Source organism: Crocodylus siamensis, chromosome 5, assembly GCF_052110815.1.
Source record: "Crocodylus siamensis isolate JL-2025a chromosome 5, ASM5211081v1, whole genome shotgun sequence".
NCBI classification, from domain to species: Eukaryota; Metazoa; Chordata; order Crocodylia; family Crocodylidae; genus Crocodylus; species Crocodylus siamensis.
The window spans coordinates 51813098-51838379 of NC_143399.1; the positions used below are offsets into that span (position 1 = coordinate 51813098).

A 25282-nucleotide genomic window follows, 5' to 3' on the forward strand; every position below is an offset into this window, starting at 1 on the left:
TTTTTATTTTATTTTATTTTAATCCACTCTCCTCTGGAGCAGTGAACAGGGATTGTCTTTGAGAATCAAGAGGATGTGATATCTCTTCTGCAGTTGCATGGGGTTAGTATCCTCAGACCTTCCCAACTCCTGCTTCGGTTATCACAAAATACCCACCTTTATGCTTGCAGCTTCGGACCTGACTGTTGGCAAAATATATGCAGCCATGATGATAATGGACTATTACAAGCAGAGCAAAGCAAAGAAGCAGAAGCAGCAACTGGAGGAACAGGTGAGGTTCCACCACAGCATGAGGTGGCTGGTGCCCACATGCTACAGCTGAAGGTGGTGAGTTCACAGCTTCTCCAGAGGGGGAATTTTCTGTATGGATAGGACCACCGAGCTAGATGTTGACCATACAGATCCTCAGCTTAGAAGTGGCTGGCACTGTACCAAGAAAGCAAAGAGTCTGAAGACTTAAGGGATGCAGGAGTTAAGGGAATGAGAGCTAAATTAAAAGGTGGGTGATCTAATGCAGATATAATCACAGCAATCTAAAAGTCATGCTGCACAGAAAAAGTGAGTAGTTAGAGGGACCAATTCATAAATGGGAAGCGTTACCATACCATTATCCTTCTGTGCATGGGGGCTATTTATACACTAGAAGATTTCTCATCTTCAACAGGCTCAGACTGTTTCTTTTTTAATACAGAAAAATGCCCCTATGTTCCAGCGCATGGAGCCCTCATCTCTGCCTCAAGAGATCATTTCTAATGCCAAAGCTCTGCCTTACCTCCAGCAAGACACCCTGTCAGGCCTGTAAGTATAGCCATGACAGCAAGAGATTTGCTCCAGTATTTCTGTTCCTACAGCCTTTCTTGCTTTCCCTGAAAGTGCATTAGACATGAAAACAGAGATGGTAAGTGGAGCCCAGGAGAAGAGGAAATCCTGATGGTGACCAGCAACGTCTTGATTTTGGAGCCTCGGGTCTGTTCTTTTATTAGGGTCACCAAAAAAGGTTTGTGTAATTAAGAACATGGACAGCGTCATCTTATATATTCACCAGTGCAAACATTGTCCAACATGCTATTACTGCAAAAATTAGTGGTGCTAGATTGCTTATCAGGCTGGAAGAGAGACTGAGTATCTTAGTTCAAGATCCCCAGTTTAAAAGCAGTCCAGGCTCATAATGACTAAAAGTCCACACTGTCTGATTGTGGTTTAGCTTAGGGGTGCTCAACCCCCAGCCCATGGGTCCAGTCTGGTGCACAGAGCCCACAGGGCTCCCCCTGGGTCAGGAAATTTAGTGGCAATTAATACTGCCACCCCTCCTCTGCTTCCAAACTCACAAGCCCTGTGCAACCAGATTTGGCTGGGCCACATCTCCTTCCCCCCATCCTCCTGTGCATGGCCAGATTAAAGCCAGGCCATGCACAATTCGTTCATCTCTTGAGAGGGTTCCTCTGTTCTGGGGTTGAGATACATTGCAGCATGGAATGGGGAAGTCAGTCCTGCGTCTCTCCTTGCTCTTTCTGTTGTTCTGAGAGTAAATATGGATTAAGACTGTCAATGTTTTCTCCAGCACTAAACTTACAAGTGACATAATACAATCTTCCACGGAGACAATGCCCCCATCAAGAACACACCTGTCGCAGTAGGAATGCCATCACCATGATTAAAGTGGCAATAACAATGACAGGCAGCCCTGTGGAAGTTGCCATTGTAAGTCACAGTCATTAGCCACAAAATAACTTTGCCGCTCCACAGTGAAACCATTCATCCTGTCTTTGAAGAGCAAAGCTGCTCTGATTGTTAGACAAGCAGCAGAAAAGCCATGTGGAATCCAGTTTTGGAATTGTCACTGGGCTCCCACATTGCACATGGCAAAACTGATGTCCCTTCTCAGCAAAATGTGAGCTGTCAGGGCAGTGATCAGGATTGGCAGCTTCGCATTCCACACACAACTCACAGCTTGCTATGAGGAATACAGACCTGGGTGATACAAGACCCAGGTTGAAGGCAAAGAGACCATTGTCAGACATTGTAGCACAAGGGTTTGCTTTCTCTCACTGATGTTGGACTCTCTTTGCAGGAGCAGCCGGAGTGGGTTCCCCTCCCTGAGTCCACTCTCTCCTCAAGAGATATTTCAGCTGGCTTGTATGGATCCAACACATGGGCAGTACCAGGAGCACCAATCACTGGTAAACTGATGCACTGCCTTGTCCATGTTTCCTTTGTGAGACCAGCACCACTCCCTTGCTCAGTATTCAAAGCTGACTCCCAATGCTACTTACCTACCCTGCACACACTGTCTTGAAATCCCTCTTGCATTTTGTAAACTCTGTAAGAACCCTTCTGCTGATTGTCCCCTCCTCTACAACAGATTTTGGGAAATATTCTCTAGAAGCATCCTTCTGGCTGGCAGTGAAACATGAATCTTTTATCGTGGACATAAGGCTAAAGTGTCCTGACCCTGCCTTTTGTGGGTAAATTGGAGACTAATGATCTCTAAACTGTTTCTGGAACACATTAGAATGAATTGCTTAAGGACCTGGACTCAGTGGAAAGACTCACATTGACATCAGCAGATTTTGAGTGAGACCCTGAAATAGGTTAAACCAGGACAGGTCCAATGCAAAGGGAATATGGAAGCTCCTTTACCAGGCTCTGTACACATGCAGTACAGTGAGGGTCATATTTCTTTCCGGCATGGTGGCTGAGGTCTGGCAGATGCTTGACAAGAGGATGGAGAGAGGGAGTGGAAACAAATGTACCTTTAGATCTGTACAGAGCTTGCATGAGCAGCCTGAGTGCATCCAGTGGATTTCCAGTGTTTCAGATCATGCCCAGGCCCAGACATAGAGACTCATAATGCACGACCACCAGGTACTAAAGTCGTGGCCCAGATTCCCAATTGCAGTAAATCAACAGAGCTCCATTTAAGCTGTGCTGAGTTACACCAACTGAGAATCTAGCCTACCACCCTCATCACAGCAGCTGAATTAGCTGAGCGGCAGGTGCTATTCAGAGACATTTCCCTAAGGAACCTCTGAGCAACCGGGTGTTCTTCCTCACTCAGCAGGTTTCACAGCTTGATGGAGGCTTTAAGACATTGTGATACTGCAGTACAATGGCTTGATATAATGCAGTAAAATATCCTTTTTTTCACAGGTTGAGATCTTTTAGTAAATACTCATTTCAGTGGGTCACCGTGGGCTGAACTATGGTATTTGATGCTTTGGATTCATGTTCATCTTGTTGTCAGTGCTGGTGTCCCTGATCAAAACTGAATTGTTGAGTTGTGTCACACAAATGTGAACATACACCTCTGGCCTACACACATGCCCACATCGTGGTCAGCAGCACGAGTGTCTGTGTGTGTGTATATGTGTGCATCTGTGCACCACTCTTACACTTGTTGGACTGCAGTGTTGTATCACTGTACATTTCCAGTCCGATCCGTGTGCTTCTCAGAGTTTGTAGCACTCTTTTTGTAATTCTGCATTGCACACGCTGCACCTCTCCATATAATTCAACCTGTCAGCCCAAAATGACAACTGCATAGTCAGTCTGTCATGGAGACTGCTGGCAGTGAAGTAAGGGTAATGAAGATGAATTCCTCCCTTTTGATGTCACTTCCTGGGGAAAATGCAAATCTCTTTGATGTCACACTCTTACAATGCAAAATCATGCACCATTTTTCTCTTTGACCAAAACAAAAGAGATTTTTGAAGAGAGAAATTAACCAAAACATATCAATATGGCACTTAGCCCTTCTTGTTTAACTTGGATGTGACTGAAAAAAACACCTTTTAAACATTTAGACAGTTTAATTACAGAAGACCCATCCAGCTTAAATATGGAAGAAGCAGGAGCACAAAAATTCCAGGGGGTTACAAACATCCAGTTGAGGTATTATGTCTGCGTACTGGTGTTTAAATAAAAAAGGGTTGATTTTTGGTGTCAGACAAGCAGGACATATGGCCTGGATGTCTGTGCTCCCCTGGAACAGAGTCTGAAACAGAATTTACTTACCAAATAAACTGTTATTAATGCTAAACCCAGCAGATCTTAGACTTACCCTTTGGCCAACTTAAAATCCCACCCCTAGTTTCTGAAATGTGGAAGATGTAGCTGTCCTTTTTGCAAAGCCATTCCCAATACCAACAGCACCAACACTGGAAGGAGAGGAGCACCAAAGTAATTGAACCAAATCCCATGAGCTTGGCTGTGTGTTTATTTCCAGGAGCCAGAGGTTAGAGAGTTTAAAAGAGTGCAGCCCTCTAACCGTGGCAACTATCTGCCCGTGGACACTCAGGAGCGCGCTGTATCTGGGAGGGCCTCCTCCATGCCACGTCTGACAGTGGATCCCCAGGTAAAACCAAGCAAAACCATAACTGGACTTGTAGAATGCCTGATTTTAGCTGTATGATATAAAAAGGGGTTCCATACTTTTTCTATGTGAAATCTTTCCTGCTGCTGTGCCAGGCCCTCATAAAAAAAATGCCAGGTATCACTAGTATCTTTCCAGTGGCTTGCATGGGAAACAGCCTTACCAAAGCTATGTACTTGACCCCTACTACTGTGGTATGATCATCTCGCTATCATGTGGAACTGAGACGGAGAGACTAAAGTCTGATTCCACCTGCTAGGCATCTAAGTGGCATATAGGCAACTTTTATGCGTTTAAGTGTCTACAGGCAATCATACTGCACCCTGCAAAAGTCCCTAAGAGACTGTTAATGTGTCTGGTTTATGATATACCTCCTTAAATGTATGAGAATAGGAGAGCCCTGTGCCTCCCCAAGCAGAATAACTGCACTTACCTAAGGTGAAATGCATGTTTTTGAGTGAGCAGATGCAGGGGCTTAGATGCCTCAGAGGTGGGATAGGATCTAAGTGCCTATGAACATAAGTGACTCACCCAGGTTACTGGAGCATCTTCCCCCTACCACCAGCCAAACCAGCAGCAGGGTGGCTTCACTGGTATCCTGCTCATACACAGCACCTTTGGAGAATCCCTGCCTGCCCAGAGAATACTTTCTCTGGTGATTACTTTCCTTCTGTTTTCCTTCCTCTTCCATTGTCCCAAAACATATGCACACCTGTCTGGCACTAGGCAGTCTGTCCTGATCAGCCCCAGCCATGCTCCATTTCCTCGTTTGTCTGCCTGGTTTTTCTGTCTGTCCATCTTGTATTCAGTTTTGACCAAGACATGAAAGCTTTTCTGGGGTTTATTTTCATAACCATGGGCCCATGTATCTTCAGTGGCAGTTACAATGTAAGCCAGACCTTCCCATGCCAAAAGGAAGGTCCCCTGTTCCTAGTTCTGTTTTTGTGTTAAATCTGCATTGCTTATCTACAGCAACACTTGGCATACATGGAGAGAAGAACTTTTTACTACTGACTTTGCAGATATATTTGGTCATTTGACACCTGGGAGCACTGGATGCTTGAAGGCTTTTTGCTGTTTTGTCTCCCACTGCCCCTACCTGTCCAACTATCCCCAAATGAGCCAAGTCAGTTCAAATGGGCATAGAGCTACTCAACCATCATGCCCAAAGGGGAAACACTGGCTCCCTGAGGACTGGTTGAACACAGCTGGCGGATGGCAAGGTGAAAAATGGTAATAGTTTCATAGTTTCTAGGGTCGGAAGGGACCTGAGCAGATCATCGAGTCTGACCCCCTGCCATGGCAGGAACGAGTACTGGGGTCACACGACCCCAGCAAGGTGTACATCTAACCTCCTTTTAAAGACCCACAGGGTAGGAGCTAGCACCACTTCTCTTGGAAGTTTTTCATAGATTTCATAGACATCAGGGCTGGAAGGGACCTCGGGAGATCATCGAGTCCAGCCCCCTGCCCAAAGGGCAGGAAGTCAGCTGGGGTCATAGGATCCCAGCAAGATAAGCATCCAATTTACTCTTGAAGGTGTTCAATGTAGGTGCTTGAACCACCTTCGCTGGCAGACTGTTCCAGACCTTGGGGGCTCGGACAGTAAAGAAATTCTTCCTTATGTCCAGCCTGAAACGGTCTTGCAGGAGTTGTTTCCAGATCCTAGCCGCCCTGACCGTGAAGTAGCGCCTCCTGATGTCTAGCCTAAATCTACCCTCTGCCAGCTTGTGACCATTATTCCTAGTCACTCCTGGTAGTGCTCGGGGGGGCAGAGACTTCCCCAATGCCTGCTGGTCCCCTCTGACTAGTTTGTAACAGGCCACTAGATTCCCCCCCTCAGCCTTCTCTTGTGGAGGCTGAACAGGTTCAGGTCCTGTAGCCTCTCCTCATAGGGCCTGCCCTGCTGCCCCCTGATCATGCAAGTGGCCCTTCTCTGGACCCTCTCCATGTTGTCCACATCCCTCCTGAAGTGCGGCGCCCAGAACTGGATGCAGTACTCTAGCTGCGGCCTGACCAGCACCACATTGAGGGGGGAGTATCACCTCCTTGGACCTACTTGAGATGCATCTGTGGATGCGTGACAAGGTGCGGTTGGCCCTCCTGACTGCATCCCCACACTGCCGGCCCATGTTCAGCTTGGCATTAATGATGACTCCAAGATCCCTTTCTGCCTCTGTACTGACGAGAAGGGAGTTCCCCAACCTGTAGGGATGGTGCTGGTTCTTCCTCCCCAGGTGTATCACTTTGCACTTGTCAGTGTTGAATCCCATCCTATTCTTGTCCACCCACCCTTGTAACCTGTCTAGGTCCGATTGTAGCCTATTCCTCCCTTCTAGCGTGCCCACGTCCCCCCACATCTTAGTGTCATCAGCATATTTGAACAGGGTGCTTTTTACCCCCTCGTCCAAGTCACTGATGAAGATGTTGAACAGTCTAGGCCCGAGGACCGAGCCCTGGGGGACCCCACTGCCCACATCCCTCCAAGTCAAAAATGACCCATCCACCACCACTCTCTGGGTGCGGCCCTCCAGCCAGTTAGCGACCCATTTGACTGTGTAGGTATTGACACCACAGTCCCCCAGTTTCTTAATGAGAACGGGGTGAGAGACAGTGTCCAAGGCCTTCCGGAAGTCCAGGAAGACTATGTCCACTGCTACCCCTGCATCTAAGGATTTTGTGACCTGGTCGTAGAAGGCCACCAGGTTGGTCTGACAGGACCTGCTGCTAATGAACCTGTGTTGGTTGCCCCTAAGTATAATCTCCCCTGCTGGTCCCTCGTGGACATGTGCCGGAATAATTCTCTCAAAAAGCTTGCCCAGGATTGAGGTAAGACTAACTGGCCTGTAGTTCCCCGGGTCCTCCTTCCTTCCTTTTTTGAAGATGGGAACCACATTAGCCCTCTTCCAGTCCTCTGGCACCACACCAGAGCACCACGAGTGCTCATAAAGCCATGCCAGGGGTCCCGCAATGACCTCAGCTAATTCCCTCAGTACTCGAGGGTTGAGATTGTCCGGACCAGCTGATTTGAATACATCCAGTCCCTCCAGAAGTTCCCTAACTAGTTCCTCACTAACCCTTGGCCTAGGTGTGCTTCCCCTGGGGCCTAAGGAGGGCCCTGTGGGGGGGCTGATCTGTTCCCTGCTCAGGAAAATGGAGGCAAAGAAGTTATTAAATAGGTTAGCTTTGTCATCTGGTGTGACGACCAGATTTCCTAGCATGTCTTGCAGGGGCCCCACGTTATCGGGTACCTTCTTTTTGCCCCCTATGTATTTAAAAATGGACTTCTTGTTGTCCTTGATGTGGGAAGGTAGTCCCAGTCCCATCTCCGCCTTGGCCTTCCTGTCTGCCCCCCTGCATCCCCGAGCAACCGCAGTATAGTCATCCCTGGTGATGGCCCTTCCCTTACATTGGGTGTGCGCCTCCCTTTTAGCTAGGGGACGTTCCCGGATGCTTTTGGTGAGTCATGGGGGCTTTTGCATCCTCCTGCCCCCTTTGATCCATGTTGGGATTACTTCCCTTTGGGCTTGGAGGATCGTCTCCTTAAGGAGCGACCACTCTTCTTGGAGACCTGGCTCCCCTTCCCTCCGGGACCTCAGTGCTTCCCCAACTATTCTCCTTAGCTCATTGAAGTCTGCCCTCCTGAAATCTAGGGCTGCTGCCTTGCTGCAGGCCTTTGCCACCCTGCGCTGGATGGTGAATTCCAGCAGGCGATGATCACTGTCGCCCAGGTGGTCGAGCACCCGCAGCCCCCTCACCAGGTTGTCACCTGTGGCCAGCACCAGGTCCAACAAGGCGTCTCCCCTGGTGGGGCTGTGCACCTCCTAAGTTAGGTGGAGGTCCTGTATTTTGGCTAGGAACCTCCGTGAGCGGTCAGACCTGGCTGACTGCTCTTCCCAGCAGATGTCTGGAAAGTTCAGGTCCTCCATGATGACCACATCCTTTGACCTAACTACCTCCATGAGCTGACTTAAGAATTTCTGGTCTAGCTCTTCCCCTTGGTTGGGTGGTCTGTAGTAGACCACTAAATCAATAGCTTTGATTTAAAGAAAAAATGGCAGAGGAGCAAGACATGGAAGCAGGAAAGTAAGTCAGAAAGAAGACACAAGCAGAGGAGACTGGAAATGGGAGACCAAAGGAGAGGAAGAGAGAATATCCAAAGATAAGGAAGGGAAAATCATTTTAAATAAGGCAAAAAGTGCATTGACTTGTTACAGATGAAAAAGAAGATGGGAAGACAACAGGGGAAAGAGAAAGGTAAGGGGACAGGAGCACAAGGAGTAGAAAGAGGGGGAAGGAATGGTGAAAGGAAGAGAAGCATGGAAACCATGATGGATTCCTGAGAAAAGAGAATGGAGAGGAAAGAAGGGATAAGGGAGGGGTAGAATGGGTGAAAGAAAGAATATGTAAAAGGAAGAGAATATGGACATTGAGTAACATTAGAAGGTAAGGGAGATGGGTAAGGAAATAAGTGGAGAGAATGGGAGGAATTGGAGGAGGGATCAGGAAATGATGGTGGGCTGAGGTAACTCATGCTGGGGAACAGTATGTGGAAATGTGACAAGTTATTAAAATTAAAAAGATGTAGTTTCCCTGGGTGAATAACCTGATAGTATCACTTTTTCCCTCATAGAGTTTTTTCTGCTGTCCCTTCTCCCACATCAGTCTGTGTCAGCTGAAAGTTTATAAGTTGTATAAGTGAATTCTACCCTGTTAAATGCCTCATGCTCCATCCTGCAGAGGGTCTGAGCAGCAGGGGCTCTGGTTAGTCTCCCTTAGGCATTGCTCTGACACCTTGACACTGCAATGGTCCATCACCCCCCTGGCACCACTGCTGGACTCCATTACTCATCCTGCCCCTGTATTCCCCTGGGATGCATTTGCAGGTGGTTACAGACACAAGCTCTATGAGACGATCATTCTCCACCGTCCGGGACAAACGTACCAACAGCTCCTGGCTGGATGAGTTCTCCATGGAGCGAAGTAGTGAGAACACTTACAAGTCCCGCCGGCGCAGTTACCACTCCTCGCTACAGCTGACTGCTCGCCGCCTGAATGCAGACTCAGGTTAGCAGGGTTCCTTCCCAGATTCCTCTCCACCAGTTCCAAAGTCTTGTCCAAGAGAGGAATTCACTCCTTTCTAATGTCAGGCAGTGTATACACTATGGGGGTTGAGGACACTATAACTACAATGATACTGCAAAGTCAGCTGGGTCCCCGGTATAGATACAGCTGTCCTGACAGACATTCTTTTCTGCCACTACCCCTATACCAGGGGAAAGTGCTGCAGGCCAAACCCATCTCTGGTGACCACAGCTGCATCCTTGCTGAAGCTCTTGCAGGCAGAGCTACACTGGCTACAGGGTGTGACTTGTGATGAAAAGTTTGTAAGCCAGAGTGATACAGAAGCTGCAAATGGGAAGGTTCTCCTATACCAGGGGACTAGGAGTTGGGGAGAGGGAGGCAGAATGAGCAGTGGGCAGATTGGGGAAGAAACGGTGTTCTACAAAAGGAGATCCCACAGTCCAAGGGTTTCCAAAATGAGGTGTCAGATCAATTGCAGAGGGCCAGCTGGTGTCCAGTGTTCCAGTCTTGGCTTGGAGACCCCTCCAGCTGAGGCTTGGTGTCGTGTTCCTCCAACTGAGGGAATCCTTAAGCATCTTGATTTCACATTTCTATGGTTAACTCCCAACCGCAGCCTCAGCCCAAGGCCCTTCTGGCAAACTCTTCTGGTTATAGGGCTCTGCCTGACCTCCTGTTGCTCTGGTCCCTGCCTTCTTGACTGGCAGCAGCATGCATTGGAGTTGCTTAACCACTAAGTACAAGTCCTGGAGCTGCTACACAGATAAAGTCCTAAGGGGGAGTTGGAAAGAAAGGGAAACAAGGTCTGTGGACCAGGTTGCAAGTAAGTAAATAGAGGACTCAATAAACCTGAGTGAACTGGATTCCAACATGCCCAGGGAGTCAGTGGACTGGAACAAGGATGTGCGTCACATGGGTTCGCCCCTTTATGTGTGACAAGCTGCAACATTCTGTATATCCTGTGGTCGGGAGAGCTCGGACTTGGCAGAGCCAGAGAGGGAGTTTCTGAGTTAAGGCATGGATGAAAGCCATAGCCAAGCTGAAAGTGAGGCAGTGGCTTGCATCGGCATGGTTGTGGAGGTGGTGGTAGGCACATTTACAGGCAGAGGAGATGTGGGAGGAGAAGGAAAGTTCAGATGCCAAGATTATAGACAGCAGAAGCAAACTGGAGGTCTGTGCCAAGAAAGGAGGTAGAGTTGTGTTTCAGGCTGTCCAGGCAAAGCATTTCTCTCTCAGATGCTGATTTGATAGAAGCTGAGACACTGTCATAAAGCTTAGTTAAAACTGGTAGTAAGTACCAAGGATGAGGGAGGCTTACTACACATGCAGAAAGTTTCATGCAGCCAAATATATTGAGTGGAAAAGTGATCCTGGTGGTAAATATACATGGATAGCTGAGAAGCCCAAGAAGGCATAAGGCAGGAGCAGGCTGAGAACTGAGTCTTACAGGAGTCCATCAAAGTGATATTTTGACATGGAAGATTTTGTCCCCAGAGACTAGTAATTTTGTCCCCAGAGATTCACCAGGGTCTAATAAGGAGAATCATTATCAGAGGGAAACACATAGCTTTGCCAATGGTGTAAAAGTATATAATGGTCCACTGGGTTGAAGAATGAACTGAGAGTGAGGAAGGAGAAAGACATTAGAGACAGCAACCACAGAAAGAGGTCATTAATTTTATGGAGGAGAGCAGTCATCATGCTGTGACAAAACAACTTCAAACTGAAGACAGCCCAGGACAGTGTAGTATGAGAGGCAAATGAAGGGATTGCAGTTGCTTGCTAAGGCACCTCAGTGAGTAGTCAAACCATGGTCAGAGGAAGGCCTTGTAAGAAGATGCTGAGCATTGCAGATGGACCCGTCTTGTAGTGGGCTGCAGGGAGTCTCAGGAATCAGAGGTGTGGAGGCAGCAACATAGATTCGTGGGGTGGGAACACTTCATTTCCCTTCTGCAGGAGGACAAGGGCATTCTTGGCATTAGGGTTAAGGAGACAGCCTCCTCCTAGAGTGGTTATGACCTTGGACTTGCACTTCGAATAGATCAAAACATTCACTGTTGGCTTTCAAGAAGAGACTGAACAGGCATCTGGTCTGGTATGGTATAGGTACAGCACAAGCTGCATCTGGGCAGGGGTGAGACTAGATGTCTTCAAGTCCTTCCCAACCCTGTGACTGATTCATTCTGTCCCACTGTGGGCCTCTGGGAAATCTTACTGCCTGCCTTTGTTCTCCCCAGGCCACCGGTCTGATACGCATCGTTCAGGTGGCAGAGAACGAGGGCGATCCAAAGAACGCAAGCACCTGCTGTCCCCAGACATCTCCCGCTGCAACTCAGAGGAGAGGAGTCCCCAGGCAGACTGCGAGTCTCCAGAACGGCGGCGTCAATCCAGATCACCCAGCGAGGGAAGGTCGCAGACGCCCAACAGGCAGGTAGGGATGAATTCAACAGAGCAGAAGCTGTCACTCGAGACAGGGATCATGAAATGGGAGAAAGCAAAAAATCATTAGCCTCTGAACTCAAGAAAATGAGTCTGTCTGCTCCATCTCTGGGGCAAGAGGCCTTTGGGTTGTGAGGAGTATATAAAATACTACAGTGGTGCTGACAAACCCTAGCTGCATTTGGAGCTCCATTGCTTAGGTGCACTTTAAATGTCCCAAGACACAGGCCTGCCTCCAAGACTGTACAATCTACATAGACAAGACAGGCGAGTGGTTGGGAGGGAAGCACAGGCACAGAAAGGTGAATGATTTGCTCCATGTCACAAAGCAGGTCAGGGTAGAGCCTTGAACAGAACCCAGGGCTCCTGAATCACTCAGATATCCTACACATTAGGGCATGGTACCTGCTTTGTGCAAGGACATTGTTGTAGCATCAGGATTCAAAGCTCAAGGTCTGCAGTCAGGAAAAACCAGTGCCCAGAAGCATAAGTGCCCTTCTATAAACTGACTACACTTACAGGTAGCTGTAGGTGAGAAACAGTCCCCAGGCCTCCAGGCTACTGCTCTAAGAAGCCCGTGCCACATACAAAATGCATTAAACACTGCATTTTCTTTCTGAATGCAACTGTCACTCTGGATACATAACCTGCTTCTCCACTGCCTCACCCCTTGTGCAGTTATCAGCAATCATGTCAAGTGCGTGTTTGGGTCTCTTGAGTAAAATGTTACCCCCTCTTTATATTGGAATAAATAGCTAAATAAGGTGCAGGGCAGAAGCAAATCTGGCATCTGACATGTAAAGGCGATTGGTCAGGGTATTTCTTCCATTAGCACTGACACAATTCAAGGGGATGTGTCATTGTTGCCACTTCATTTTTGTGAATTGTGAATGGACAAATGGATGATAATGAGGCCCAAAGTCTACGGTTATGAGATTGCTGAAGGAACCTGGGAGGAGCTGATCAGGAAAGAGTTTCCACCTCCCTGGTCCCTCTGCTCAAACTTCACCAAGCCTTGTTCTCCCTAGGAGAAGGCTTGTTCTTACCTTGAGTTAGCCTCTTACTGCAGACCATGCCTTGTGTGGTTTGCATACCACTGAGCAGGCCAAGTTTTAGGACAGGCTTTCTCATGGTTAACTCATTTTAAGAACACACCTTCTTTCCTAGAGAAGGTACAGCATCAGGAAGCTGATTTTTTTTTTTTTCAGGGCGCTGATGGAGCAGGAAACAGTTTTTGACCCAGCTCTCATTCTCTTCCATTTTGCAGGGCACAGGTTCCTTGAGTGAAAGCTCCATCCCCTCTATATCTGACACCAGCACCCCAAGGAGAGGTCGCCGGCAGCTCCCTCCTGTGCCGCCCAAGCCACGGCCTTTCATCTCGTACACCTCCATGATGCAGCATGCTGGTGACACCTTCCCACAACCTGACGAGAGCGAGGGTGGGTCCCCTCTGCTTTCCAAGGCTCTGGAGACGAATGACACCTGCCTGACTGAGTCTTCCAGCTCTCCGCAGGGAAAGCAGAGCCGGCACTCCACCCCACAGCGCTACATCTCAGAGCCCTACCTGGCCCTGCACGATGACTCCCACGCCTCAGACTGCGGCGAGGAGGAGACACTCACCTTCGAGGCTGCTGTCGCCACCAGCCTTGGCCGCTCCAACACAATTGGCTCAGCCCCTCCGATGAGGCACAGCTGGCAGATGCCCAATGGGCATTACCGAAGGAGGAGGAGAGGGGCGGCACAGGGGGTGATGTGTGGGGCTAGCATTGATGTGCTAAGTGATACGGAGGAAGATGACAAGTGCTAGAGGCCGCTGCCCCCTCCAATGCATGCTCTTCGCCACGCCTGGGAATGAAATGAAACCAAAATCAAATGCAGGAGAAACAAAATTCTTTGTGCAAAAAAAAAGTCAACCCCTGGATTCCTTTTCTTCTTTCCTTTTTTTTTTTTTCTGCACAGAGGAGCAGCATTTGATTAGCTTGTGCAACCATGGCCTGGTCAGCTGCTTGTGCTGGTGAGATGAGTGTGAAATGGCCCCTCCCAAGAGAAATGGGACTGCGTGCCTAGGGAAATCATGTGTGTACTTCCCTCTGCTGCAGAGAACACAGCAGGAAGAAACTAGGCCCCTGGGGTTTGTTTTTTATCATCCTTTGCCCCTTGAGGCTTGGCCAAAAAAAAAGAAACACAACCCCAGCAGGTGGCTTTGGGCACGTTTTATTTTTCCCTTGGGAAGCCAGAGAGCAGATAGATAGAGGCAGACTCAGGGCCCTTCAAGAGGTGCGCACATTATTGCTCAGGGCCTTTGGCACTGCCTGGGGTTTTTGGTTTGCTTCCCAAACATTTCAGCAACAAAACGGAAAGGAGGAATGTGTTGGGAGGGGAGGGGAGAGGAGGGGCTCGGCTCAGGAGCAGGATCATTTGGGTTCAGCGACAGACAGCAGCTGCTGTGCACAATGGAAGGCGATCAGTGTGAGTGAAACCAAACCAAAATGGCTTGTACCATGGGGAGATTAAAGGGGAGGGGGCGGGTAGGGAATGGTGCTGCTGATTGTAACCCATCTCGCTCGTACATATATTTATTTATATACCGAGAACTATAGGTGTGTGTGTATATACGGTATGTGTGTGTATATATATTTATATGCTGTATATATAAAGATATACACATACATGTGTTTGTTTTAGTAAACTGGCATGTGATCTAACCAGGGCCGCCCTCACCCAGAGGTTCCCAGGACAGTAGATGAGCTCTTTTATTGACCAAGGTGCCAAATATGAGTTTTTCCTTCCCTGAGTCCTGATCACATAGACAAACCAGGTGGGATGAGGCCCCTCTTTCGCTCTGCCTGGAGGGTGGCAGACAAGCTTTTATGACATGAAAAATGTAGTGAATGGTAGATCTGAAACAAAAGGAGGAGCTGCCACTGTGACATTACTGAGAGTGGTGGTTGTACTGCTGAGCCATTATTTTTGCAACTGGATTGACTGCCAGCTAGACTGAGGATCTGAAGTTGTGCCAATGATGTTACAGCCACCTGTTCTAGTGCCAGTGCTGTGCAGTCCTCTCTGGACTGTGTGACCATAGGATCTAGAAGGCAGCGTAGGGTGGTACTTTGGAGGCTACTCATGGAGTGTAGAGAAAGGAGTGGGAACATCCAGTACCCCAATACCTCCCTGCTCCCTCTTGTGAACATGGCTGGCTTGGCATCATGTTTTCTCTCACCCTCACTGCTCAGGTGCTTGTCACTGATGCATGGAAATCTCTGTGTACTCAGTGTCCGATATAAAGCCCTCTGATGGCAGCAAAAATCTGCCTGCAACTTCAGTGGTCTTTGGATCGGGTCCTTGTTGATCTCTCTGTGCCTGACACGTTGTGCATTAGCAAACTGTTTTGGCGTGAATGAGCGGACTGGGTCCTACTGGTTCACTCTAGTGCCTTCTGGCATTGATTTTTAGGAGAGGGGGGCAAAGGTAGCTCTGAATGCTGCCAGAAAGATATGGTGCCAGCCATGGTTAAATCAGTTAGGGATAGGCAGACAGTTTGAGAAGCAAAGCCCCTCTTGAGCCTCTCTCAATAAGAACACAAGAAATGCCATCTAGCCAGTATCCTGTCTCTGAATGTGGCAGAAGGGGATGCTATAGAGAGCACTGAACTGGATATCTCTAAAGTGATCTATCCCCTATTCAATACCCTCTGCCAGTATTAGTTTAAGGATGCTGTTCAACAGCTATTAATAGATCTACTATCCATGAGTTATCTAGTCTCTTTTTGAACTTGGCTATGCTATCTGCCTCTACCACCTCTTGTGGCAATGAATTCTACAAGTTTACTACACATTGGGTAAAAATTCTTTATCTGTGCCTCTAGAGCAGTACTAGGTTGCCTAGTCAGACCCCTCACATTTCTCCCCAAGGTTTCCCTGGGAGTTGAATACATACCCACCCAGCCCTCAGCCAAGAGATCTAGAATCAATGCCTCATTCCCCATTCTCACCCCAAGACTGAAGCATCAAGCAAAAAATTCCTCAAAGCAAACTTCATGGATTAGAAAGGAGATTAAAAGTGGGAGGGCTGGGCAGTTGACATGGAAAATGTGACCATCAGAAATGAACCTTCTTCCCCTACAGCTGTATCTCAGCAAAGAGGAACACTAATAAAAATCAGCCCTTGGAGATCAACCTGCAGACACAAAGTTACAGACAGAAAGACTCAACAACCACCACTGATTAAAGGTATAGGCAGCATAATTGCTTTTCCAATTGCAGGAACTGGTCTAGGCCTTCATCACCATAACCATTGGAATCTCCCCTGGGCTTGTTGGGGGCTGTGTGAAATTGCCTTTGGAGGGCACTGATCTGGTACTGGAGACCACTGGGCCATGTGGAACTGAAAAGGGTTTGTCTGAGTAAAAATGATTGAAGCATTTGTGGCATTGGCCTGGGGAGGCTGTGTTACTCAGGGGTATCACCAGGTCAACCCAGAGAAAGCCCCATTCAGTTATTTTCACCACACCACCATGTAACAGTGGAATCAGTCTATTCTAGGGAAGTTTATATAATTGTACAGGGACTCTTTATTGTATCCCTTAATCTGTAACACAGGGTGCCTTAATTTGTTCAAGTTCTATGTACAGTGCTCAGAGGGCAAAAAATTACACCTGAAAATTTTTAAACACCTCTCAAAATGACCTAGTATGAGCTCTGCTAATCGCAAACACATCATGATTTTAAGGTCCTGTGTCTCATTGCCCTTGAGGGATAAAAGTAGCATGCCACGCATCTCCCCTTTCTACTGGTATAGGGAGCCTGAGGAAGTTTGGCACCCAAATCCCATTGGTAGGTCTACAGATATTGGGCACCAAGCTCCCATCTGTGCCTTTCAAAATCTCTGCCTAGAACTCCTATTTCTAGCTCTGCAACCTCATGAAGTATTGTACAATCAATCTGTCCCTGCCCCAAGAAGTGTTATTTCTCCTAGAACAGGGGTTTGCCCTTTCTGACTCATAAAGGGACAAATTCTGTATGTGCAGGAAAGGAAGAAATATTCTTATGGCAGCCTAGAAAGGTCCCCACCCTCTGGATACTTCCTCATGGCTGGGCCCAGTACTGCAGTGGTTCTTTCTCAGTTTCTTCATCAGCTTTTCCTACCTGTGCTAGTGACTTGTGGCTCTACCCTTCAGCTTAATTGTTATGAATGATCCAACCTTCCCTGCCAGGGTGCCAAAGACAGTCACGGACCAGGACAAGCAAGAAATGAAGGAATATTTGCACCATTAAAGCTTAGTCCTTTGCCCCCCTTTAAGGTTATTCATCCATAGCTCCATTTCATCCATATTCATCCATTTCCTTAGCTCACCACTCAGCCCAACTCTTTTTCCCATATAAGCTACATTCAAACTTGAATGATCATTACTGGACCCCAGGTAAAATTAAATGGGCCAATGCTAGGTCTGCCTTCATTCCAGGAAGACTTTGACCAGCCACAGTCCTGGTCAGGAAGGCCCCGTCCCCAGTGAGAGATATTTGTCTCTGCTCCTTCCCTGCCCACCTCCAGCTGCTTGAGCTCTCACTCCTGTTCAGCCCCCTTCCACAGGCCTGACACTCATGACGGGCAGCAGGCAGAGTTGTTTTTACCCTCCCCACACTGTACACTAAGCCTTTCCAGCTTGCATGGGGATTGTGCTCACCATCACAGGCAAAGCGCTGAATCTGCTCAGGGCTTTCAAATGTCAGAACCGGTTCCAGTGGGAGATGGGGTTTATGAGCAGAGTGCATTTCACTTGCATGTTTCTGTGCCTCAGCAGCAACCTAGCCCAGAGTTCTCCACTTCCTATCACATCCTTTGCTCTGCCTTTTCTTCCATAGCTCTACAGTGTAGTCACACATGTGGCACCTGTGTGGAGAATATGTCTATCACTTGCACTGAAGCATGTGTCTGTCTCTGCGTACGTGTGTGGCTTGCGTATATGCAGAGAGGTAGTTAGGCATGTTAGTCTGAAGTCAGTCAGAAGGCAAGATAGACATGCAGCTTTATAAACTAACTGAATAAGATCTAAAAGGAGAGCACATGCTTTTGTGAACCCAAGTTCACTTCATCAGTTGCTGTGAAGGGGCAGCATAGAGAAGAGTATGAAGTGGAGTAAGTGATTAGAATACAGTCGGTAGGAAAGCAGGAGGGAAGAGGAAGGCAGCAGGGAGTGCTGTGAGAGGGATCCATGCAAAGAACCCATTGGCAGCCAGTCCTGAACAGGGCTGATTTCCCCTTGGGAAGCTGTGCGATTTTAGGCTGAAGCAGTCCATGGGGCTTTTCTTCTGTCTTTCACCTGAGCCTTGCCCTTCACTTTCAGGAAAGCATGTACAGAAGCAGCCTTGTGCCCTGCCCTCAGTTTGCAGTATTTGCCATTGTTATTTGAGCAGAGCCCAAGCACAGATTGAAGCATTTCTTCTCCCATGCAGAGGTCTTTTCCACAGTAGCAGAGGTGGGTGGCAGATTTTCACTACCAGTCTGAGGCCATGGAGTTGGGAGCCCATGCCTATGCAGCCAAACATTTAAGTGCAAGCTTAACTTTGCTAATTAAATTGCATAAATGCTCTACTGGCCTGCAGCTGTGGTGCAGCCAGGGTATCTCAGTGCAGATTGGAAGGCAGCACAGCCTCTGAACTGATTTGTCTGTAGTCATTTTTTGACTGACATTTGGTTTCCCTTTCCTCAAGTTCAGTAAGCCCAGTCTGAGAGAGGAGGACTCTCCCCACACCTTACAGAAAACCATCCCTAACATATATGCATATTCCCAATACACACTTATCTCTCCCCCCACATACATATACATAAACACCCTGAAACAAACCAGCAGCAGATGCCAAACAGCACTAGTAATATGCCTGTATTATAGAGCATCTTTCATCGCAACATAAGGCATTTATGAAAATGGCTCAGGCTTACTAGTGCTGATATTGGAAAGCGATTGCAAGAGGGTTCACAATAAGGAGCAATGTGGGGATCAGGGTTATTGTCCAGGTGCTGTGAGAGGGGTGAGGAGGTTTGCTTGCAGCACTGGGACAGTGGATCTGAGAGGCATGTGCTCATCTGCAGAGTTCAAAAGGTTGATCCATCTGGGAAAGCTTCCTAATGTATAATTTTACTGTTTAAAATCCAGCATGTGGCTGAATTCCAGCTCCAGTGGTAATTGATCTAGTAATTCCATTCTGCCAGTCTGACTTCCTGCCACAGATTCAAAGGCACGTGCTGGGCTTCACTCACTGTGACAGAGAGATGTAGGTGTAGCATAACTGTTCTGCTTCTACCTCAGAGGGAGTTGCATTTAGGGAGGATATGATGTGGTCTTTGTACTTGGCCCCTGTGAAGCCCATGAGAGTTTTGCCATTTACTTGTGCATGTCTAGGGTTTGTCTGTGGTCTGTGCAAGTGCTTTGGAACAGAAGATATTCTGTAAAAGAAATATCCATTGCAGTAGATTATTGGAGTCATCTGGTGACTGATGGATTTTGAACCCAGAATTCTAGTTGTGTGTGTCTGTGTGCATGCACTCATGCATGTCAGGGTCAGGGAAGAAGCTATCCTCTGAATACACATGTTTTGGGATGGTTTAACTGGGAACTGTGGTGGCCCTTGCCTCTCACCTCTTTCATCTGTTCCTTCCTTTCTGTCTTTGGGTGGAGGGGTTGCATATCATTCAGGTTGCCCGGCACCCAAGACCAACCAAAATCTTACCCTAGACAAGTGGCATTTTATTCTGTGCTTTCTACTGGGTAAGTCACTGCTCTGGACTTAGGAATCCTGGGTTCATTAACCAGCACTAAATCTGCAAGTAAAACCAGAATCCCACTGCATTTTCTCAGTTTGTGGGAGAGAGGTGTTGATTCAAAAAATCTCAACCAGCTCTAAGAGTTGCACAGTTCTTGAGGGATGATCATGATCTACACATCTCACTCCAGAGAATGACTGCCACATTCTTGTACTGACTAAACTCATCCACCCACCCACTTTCTCAAAATGCCCCTTCCAGGCTGCAAATTCCTTCCCCTTCCCTAGTTTATTGACCCAGTCTCAACAATGAACCCATCCTTGGACAAGCTGTTGCAGCTGCTGAAGACACACACATGCACATATACAGCACCTCTTCAAGTGACTTGAACCACCTTTATCCATCTGTTTGTGTTCTCTCATCCAGCAAGCAAGATGGCTCCCTGGCTCAGATCCCAGCATGTCCTGTTTGTGGGTTTTGTGGTTTGCTTATATGCAGAGAGGTAGTTAGGCACGTTAGTCTGAAGTCAGTCAGAAGGCAAGATAGACATGCATCTTTATAAACTAACTGAATAAGATCTAAAAGGAGAGCACACACTTTTGTGAGCCCAAGTCTAAAGTCATGAACCCAGATTCTAAAGTCATGCACATTAATTCACTGCCATCCAAATTCCGTTTTAATTTTAGCATTATTAGTAAGCACTTTGCAGGATCTTTCTACCTCATTGCACTTGTTTTCATCAACATCTGCCCTATGCATCAAATTCTACAGAAAGGAAGCAGTTATGTTTAATAAGTTGCCTGTTTGTAGTTTTCAGGTCCTCACACAATACAGTGATGATGTATTAAGTTACAAGTGACAGGAAGGGCAGATTCTCCTTGCCAGTTAGGGGTGTGGCTCTGATTCTCAGGGCTTGAGGGCACCCTGTGGTTAACATCTAATTGTATTGGGTGGAGCACAGGTGCTTCAGAATCAGTTTGGGAGAGATAGTTCTGGGTTGTGGAATGAGGATCCAGCCTGAGTCATTTGTATTTGGCCCAGAGATGTGGGACTGTTTGGGTCCAGGAAGTTGGTTCAAGATCCTTGCTTGTCTCTGGTATCAAAAGGCTTTCTGGTGCAGCATCTAGGTACCAAGGACAGCTGCCCTAAAGCATGGGTGTTCTTATCCAGGAGAATATATATAACCCCAGGCAGAGGAATGCAGTAGAGACACCATATGAACATACCTAATGGGATGGATGAATATCAGGTGAAGGCTGAACAGGCCCCCTTGATGTCTGTCCAAAGTACAGCAAAGGTGACTATCAAGGCCCATTGGTTTCTTTTCAATCTTTTAAATCCTTCATTATGAGAAATGTAAGGACATAGGGGATTTTGTGACTCAAATTTTTAATTAGCAAGTGAGATTGAATTTGAGGAAGGTGGGCACTCTGTTCGAGCATCAGCTGAATGTGCTAGCCCGCAGTCTTAGTAGACATGTGCTAGGGCCCTGCTATACTGGAGTAGGCCAGAACAAGCCCCACAGACACTTGAACTATAACTGTTGCAATCTGAAGGCTTCTTCCTGGCTGGCTGGTTGTTTCTAACTATGTGTCATTGTTCTGATGCACTGTAGCAGGTATTTGAAGCTTGAGACCCCCTCAGATTAAGATACCATTTTATGTGGAAACCATTCGGGTTTTTTTGGATCCCCCTCATCTGGTCCCCACCCTCTCAATGTTGTCAAGCAGCTATAGAGTAGCAAAGGCCTGTGATACTTTGCAGCACAGCAAGACTGCAAGACATTCAAGACCTGCTGAGCATTGGTTCTGGGGTCTTGAGTGTCACTGAGGCCATAGATTTGAATGAGCAGGTCCTCAGTGGTATATGGGACCCATTTGTGCCCTCCCTACCCCAAGGACCCCTTTCAGTTTCTGTGGAAATAGACTTTCATTTAAATAAACCAAAAGTTTCTCCAGCATTGAGAAGAATTTAAAGCAATGTTAGGATGGTTTGAGCTTGGTCTGAAACCCATTGAACTCAATGGAGAGACCCCACTTGATTCCCAGAGACCATGAAACAGGCCTTCACTGGGGGTACAAAAGATTTGAGGTCCTGGCTGATGCTGACTGCTGCAAATCCCAGTGACAAATGGAAGCAAGAAATGCTCGGCACCTCTCTCTTGATCATCAGGTGAACATTACCCTACTCAGATTCACTACCTACAGCAATGAGCATGAAAGCAGTAAAGGTCAATATTGTCAACCATTTCACAGATGATCACCTGAGGTTTTGGGTAGGTATAGTGTGATTACTGGGTTCCCCTAGTTATGATTCCAGCTGAGCCAGGGAGTGACCTGTACCATCCTAATGTCTGATAAATACCTAAATGCATCACAGCCAAGTACTTCAGAAATGACCGAAAGTCATCAGCCACTGTGGGCCCCTCAGGTCAGAGAGTCAGTCTTTGGTTCCTCAACACTAGGAAGGCAATAGTGTTGTTGCTACTAGATCATTCTAAACCTCTCTTGGAAGGACAGATCTCCCCATGGTACAAATTGTTAGGAAAGGAGGTGGTTGTGGTCAGGCAGATGTGGTGAGATGATGCCCACCATAGGTATTGTAAATAAGGGGGGAGGGAAGGGTGCATCTTGACCTTCTAAATGCAAAAAGATTTATGACAATAAGCCATGCTCTGTGTAAATACATTATTGGGGTGGGGGTTGGGCTCTGTGTGTGCATTAGTTGGGTGAGGGGAGTTATAAGGGGAGGGGTCTTGTTTCATGTTGATTTTAAAGCTTATACCTTATTTCTTATTCTTACAGTCATGACTGAGACCAGCAAGTGTGCAATGAAGTTTATAAGAGTTTTGAAATATTTCCTAACAGTTTTTTAAAGACCTATTTTAAGGTTACTATCACTTCAACCCACGGTCTGGTCTCTCTCCCCTACAAAAGCTCCTGTTTCCCCCCTATTGAAGGGTAGGTGCATATCCTCCTGCCCCTGGGAATCTAGATTGAGCACTGGTATGTGCCATCACTGAAAGGAGTTGGGCCTCTTTCAACTTGGCAGCTGGCCATGAGACTTCTGGCTGGGCCATATCTAAAGGCTGGAACTGGGATCCAGTCATGGCTACAGGTGATTCTCCAAGGAGTGAAGTCTTGATGCTGGATGAAAACAGTTGGCTCATTAGACTCTGAAGAATAACCCAGAAGTGGATTCAGGTGTGTCTGAATGCAGCAGGATTCAGTTTCAAAACTAGTGATTGCACCCAAAACTTGTAATGGGGCTGAGACAGAGTAGAGAGATCTGGCTAGGCATTTACACTGAGCTTATTGCCATAATGTCTGAGCAGCAAATGAGGCTGGGCTGCTTCCATGCACCACATCATTCCCAGGTTAGTGTTGAAGTGTTGTGGTTTTCCTTGATTCAGAATGGAGATTTAGTCTCTCTCCAAGTGCTGGAGCCAAGAAGCTCAAATGATCTTGGTGGTAGGAGAGATGTGTCCAATTGGGTACTAAAGCTTTGCTATCAGATGGAGACAGAGACTCTCTCTAGCTGCTGATGCTGCCAACAGAAGGAGCTGTGCACTTTCCTGCTCTTAGATGGAATGTCCTGCCCCATGCCCACCTTCATGACACAAGCACTTCCTAATGCATTTGGACTGGGAGGTGGAAGCATTTTCATCTTAGCATGGTGCCCTTTGGACACCACAGGTGGAAAAAGGCCTAGGTTTTTGTTGGTATCTCCCACATAGGTGCCCCAAACTATTCCTTTTGAAACAGCCTTGGTCATGAGCAGGCATCAGTTAAATGTACAGACTAGACAAGTTAGCTGGAACCACAAAACAGGGGGAAAGAGAATCTATAAAAGTCAAAGAGTCATTACAATAAAGCACTGAGGGACAAATGGAATCCATGTAACAGGAGCAGAATTTGCCTGAAATGAGAGCTTAAATATTGCCACCCATATTCTTTAGTAGCTCTTCATCAAATTATCCTTGGATGAGCATTGTCATACATTACATAGATACCAGCTGGCTCACTGAAAATTTATTTGAAGTTCATGAACCAGGTAACAAGCATACAGCAACAGCACAGAGTCTGAACCCAAGTAGAGCTTTTATTCATATATAGTGGTGTTTTATTAACATATAGAAATTCTTTGTGTCAGGATAAACCATGCTGATGGGAATGGTTCTTTTCAGTGGCACTGTGAGAATGGACTGATTCCATCTACTTGGCAGAATCTAGAATTTGTTTACCCTTGTAGAAGTGGTGAGATATGCCCAAGGGGTCATTGAATTTGAAAGCAAATGGGGACAATACAGTATCTTAGAGCACAGCCTGTAAAACCAAAAAAAAAAAAAAAAAGGGGGGGGGGAAGAGACCAGGAAAAAGACTACAACTAGGAGAGAGGATGTTTTCAAGGTACTTCTGCAACTTGCATACCCTTTTTTTTAAGTCTCTGGACTAATTTTGCTTCTGTATAATATCTCTTCTATGGCCTAAAGAAGGTTTTACAGCCAAAAGAACCTTTCTTCACCTTGGATATATCCATGGGATACTTAACTGCTGCTAAGATCTCAGCCTGTGGTCAGGCTCAAGAATCACTGCTGTACTTTGAGCAAGCTGTCCAAAACCAAGGGGACTTTTATTTCATTGCAACCAGAAGATGACCTTTTCGACTTCAATTGCCCTTCAGCTTAGCAGAGGGAAAACTGAGGAGAGGGCTATGGCAGGACATGGGAGGGGAGCATTTAAAAAGAATTCCTTGCAGAGAATGGGCTATGACAGGGTGTAGAGAGAAAGAGGAAATCAGGAAAAAGATGTTGGTGTCTATATACAGATCTAGTGTTTCAAGATTAACATGACCCCGGCTCAGTACACTCCAGTAAGAGGTGCACTGATACAGTGCTAGTACCCATGCATGACTGGCAACTTGATCCCAACCTGGTACTGTAAGACATCTAACAATGCTGAGCAGCAGTTGTTGCTTGTGGAGTTGGATCAATGCAGTTTTCATCTCAGTCAATTTATGGAGTGTAGGAGACAGGGTAAGAGGATGCAGAGAAGCTGCTGATAACATGTGCTGTGTACTAAATAAGGTAGCACACAGCATCCCCCTCTGGGTTTTTTCAGTAGCCATGTTCTGGCTTATTCAGCCCGAGTTTGAGATCTGCTCCAGTAAATGTAGTTCTTATTGGCAGCCCACAGCCATGATCCCTGGGAAAGTATTGGTGCACCTCTCCCAGAGCCAAAGGCTGATTCCAACACTGCATGTTGGCAAGGTGGATATATTGTAACATACTTGCTCATTTGGATCCAAAAAGGAAACAGAAATGACAACAACAAGAAAAGAGAAAAATGTAAAACTTTAATGTTTTTTGTCAAAGGAAAAAAAATAAAATCTTGTTGTAAAGAATTAATTCAGTTGCTTGCTTTTATTTCTCCTTTTAGTACCCTAGTAGCACCTGCAAGTCTCAGATGAATTCAGGGCCCTAGCATACAGGACCCTGGACAGACTCATGGTAGCAGACTACCTTGCTCCAAGAAGCTTATGGTCTAAAGGTCTGGAGGGCAGACAGACAGAGAACTGAAGTCATTTACCCAAAGCCAAAAAGCAACACAGTGGCAGACAGGTCCC

At 47.0% G+C, this 25282-nt stretch overlaps 1 protein-coding gene across 1 annotated transcript in view; it reads left to right on the plus strand.

The window, feature by feature from the left end:
* Positions 1-25025, plus strand: part of CACNA1E (calcium voltage-gated channel subunit alpha1 E) — a 353537-nt gene extending 328512 nt beyond the window's left edge. Inside the window, exons 43-49 of the mRNA XM_090047888.1 lie at positions 171-271; positions 692-798; positions 2072-2180; positions 4226-4354; positions 9259-9439; positions 11692-11885; positions 13161-25025. Of these exons, the coding sequence (XP_089904014.1) occupies positions 171-271; positions 692-798; positions 2072-2180; positions 4226-4354; positions 9259-9439; positions 11692-11885; positions 13161-13700 (1361 nt within the window). The 3' untranslated portion in view covers positions 13701-25025. The remainder of the gene's footprint in view (positions 1-170; positions 272-691; positions 799-2071; positions 2181-4225; positions 4355-9258; positions 9440-11691; positions 11886-13160) is intronic.
* The last annotated feature ends 257 nt before the right edge of the window (positions 25026-25282 follow it).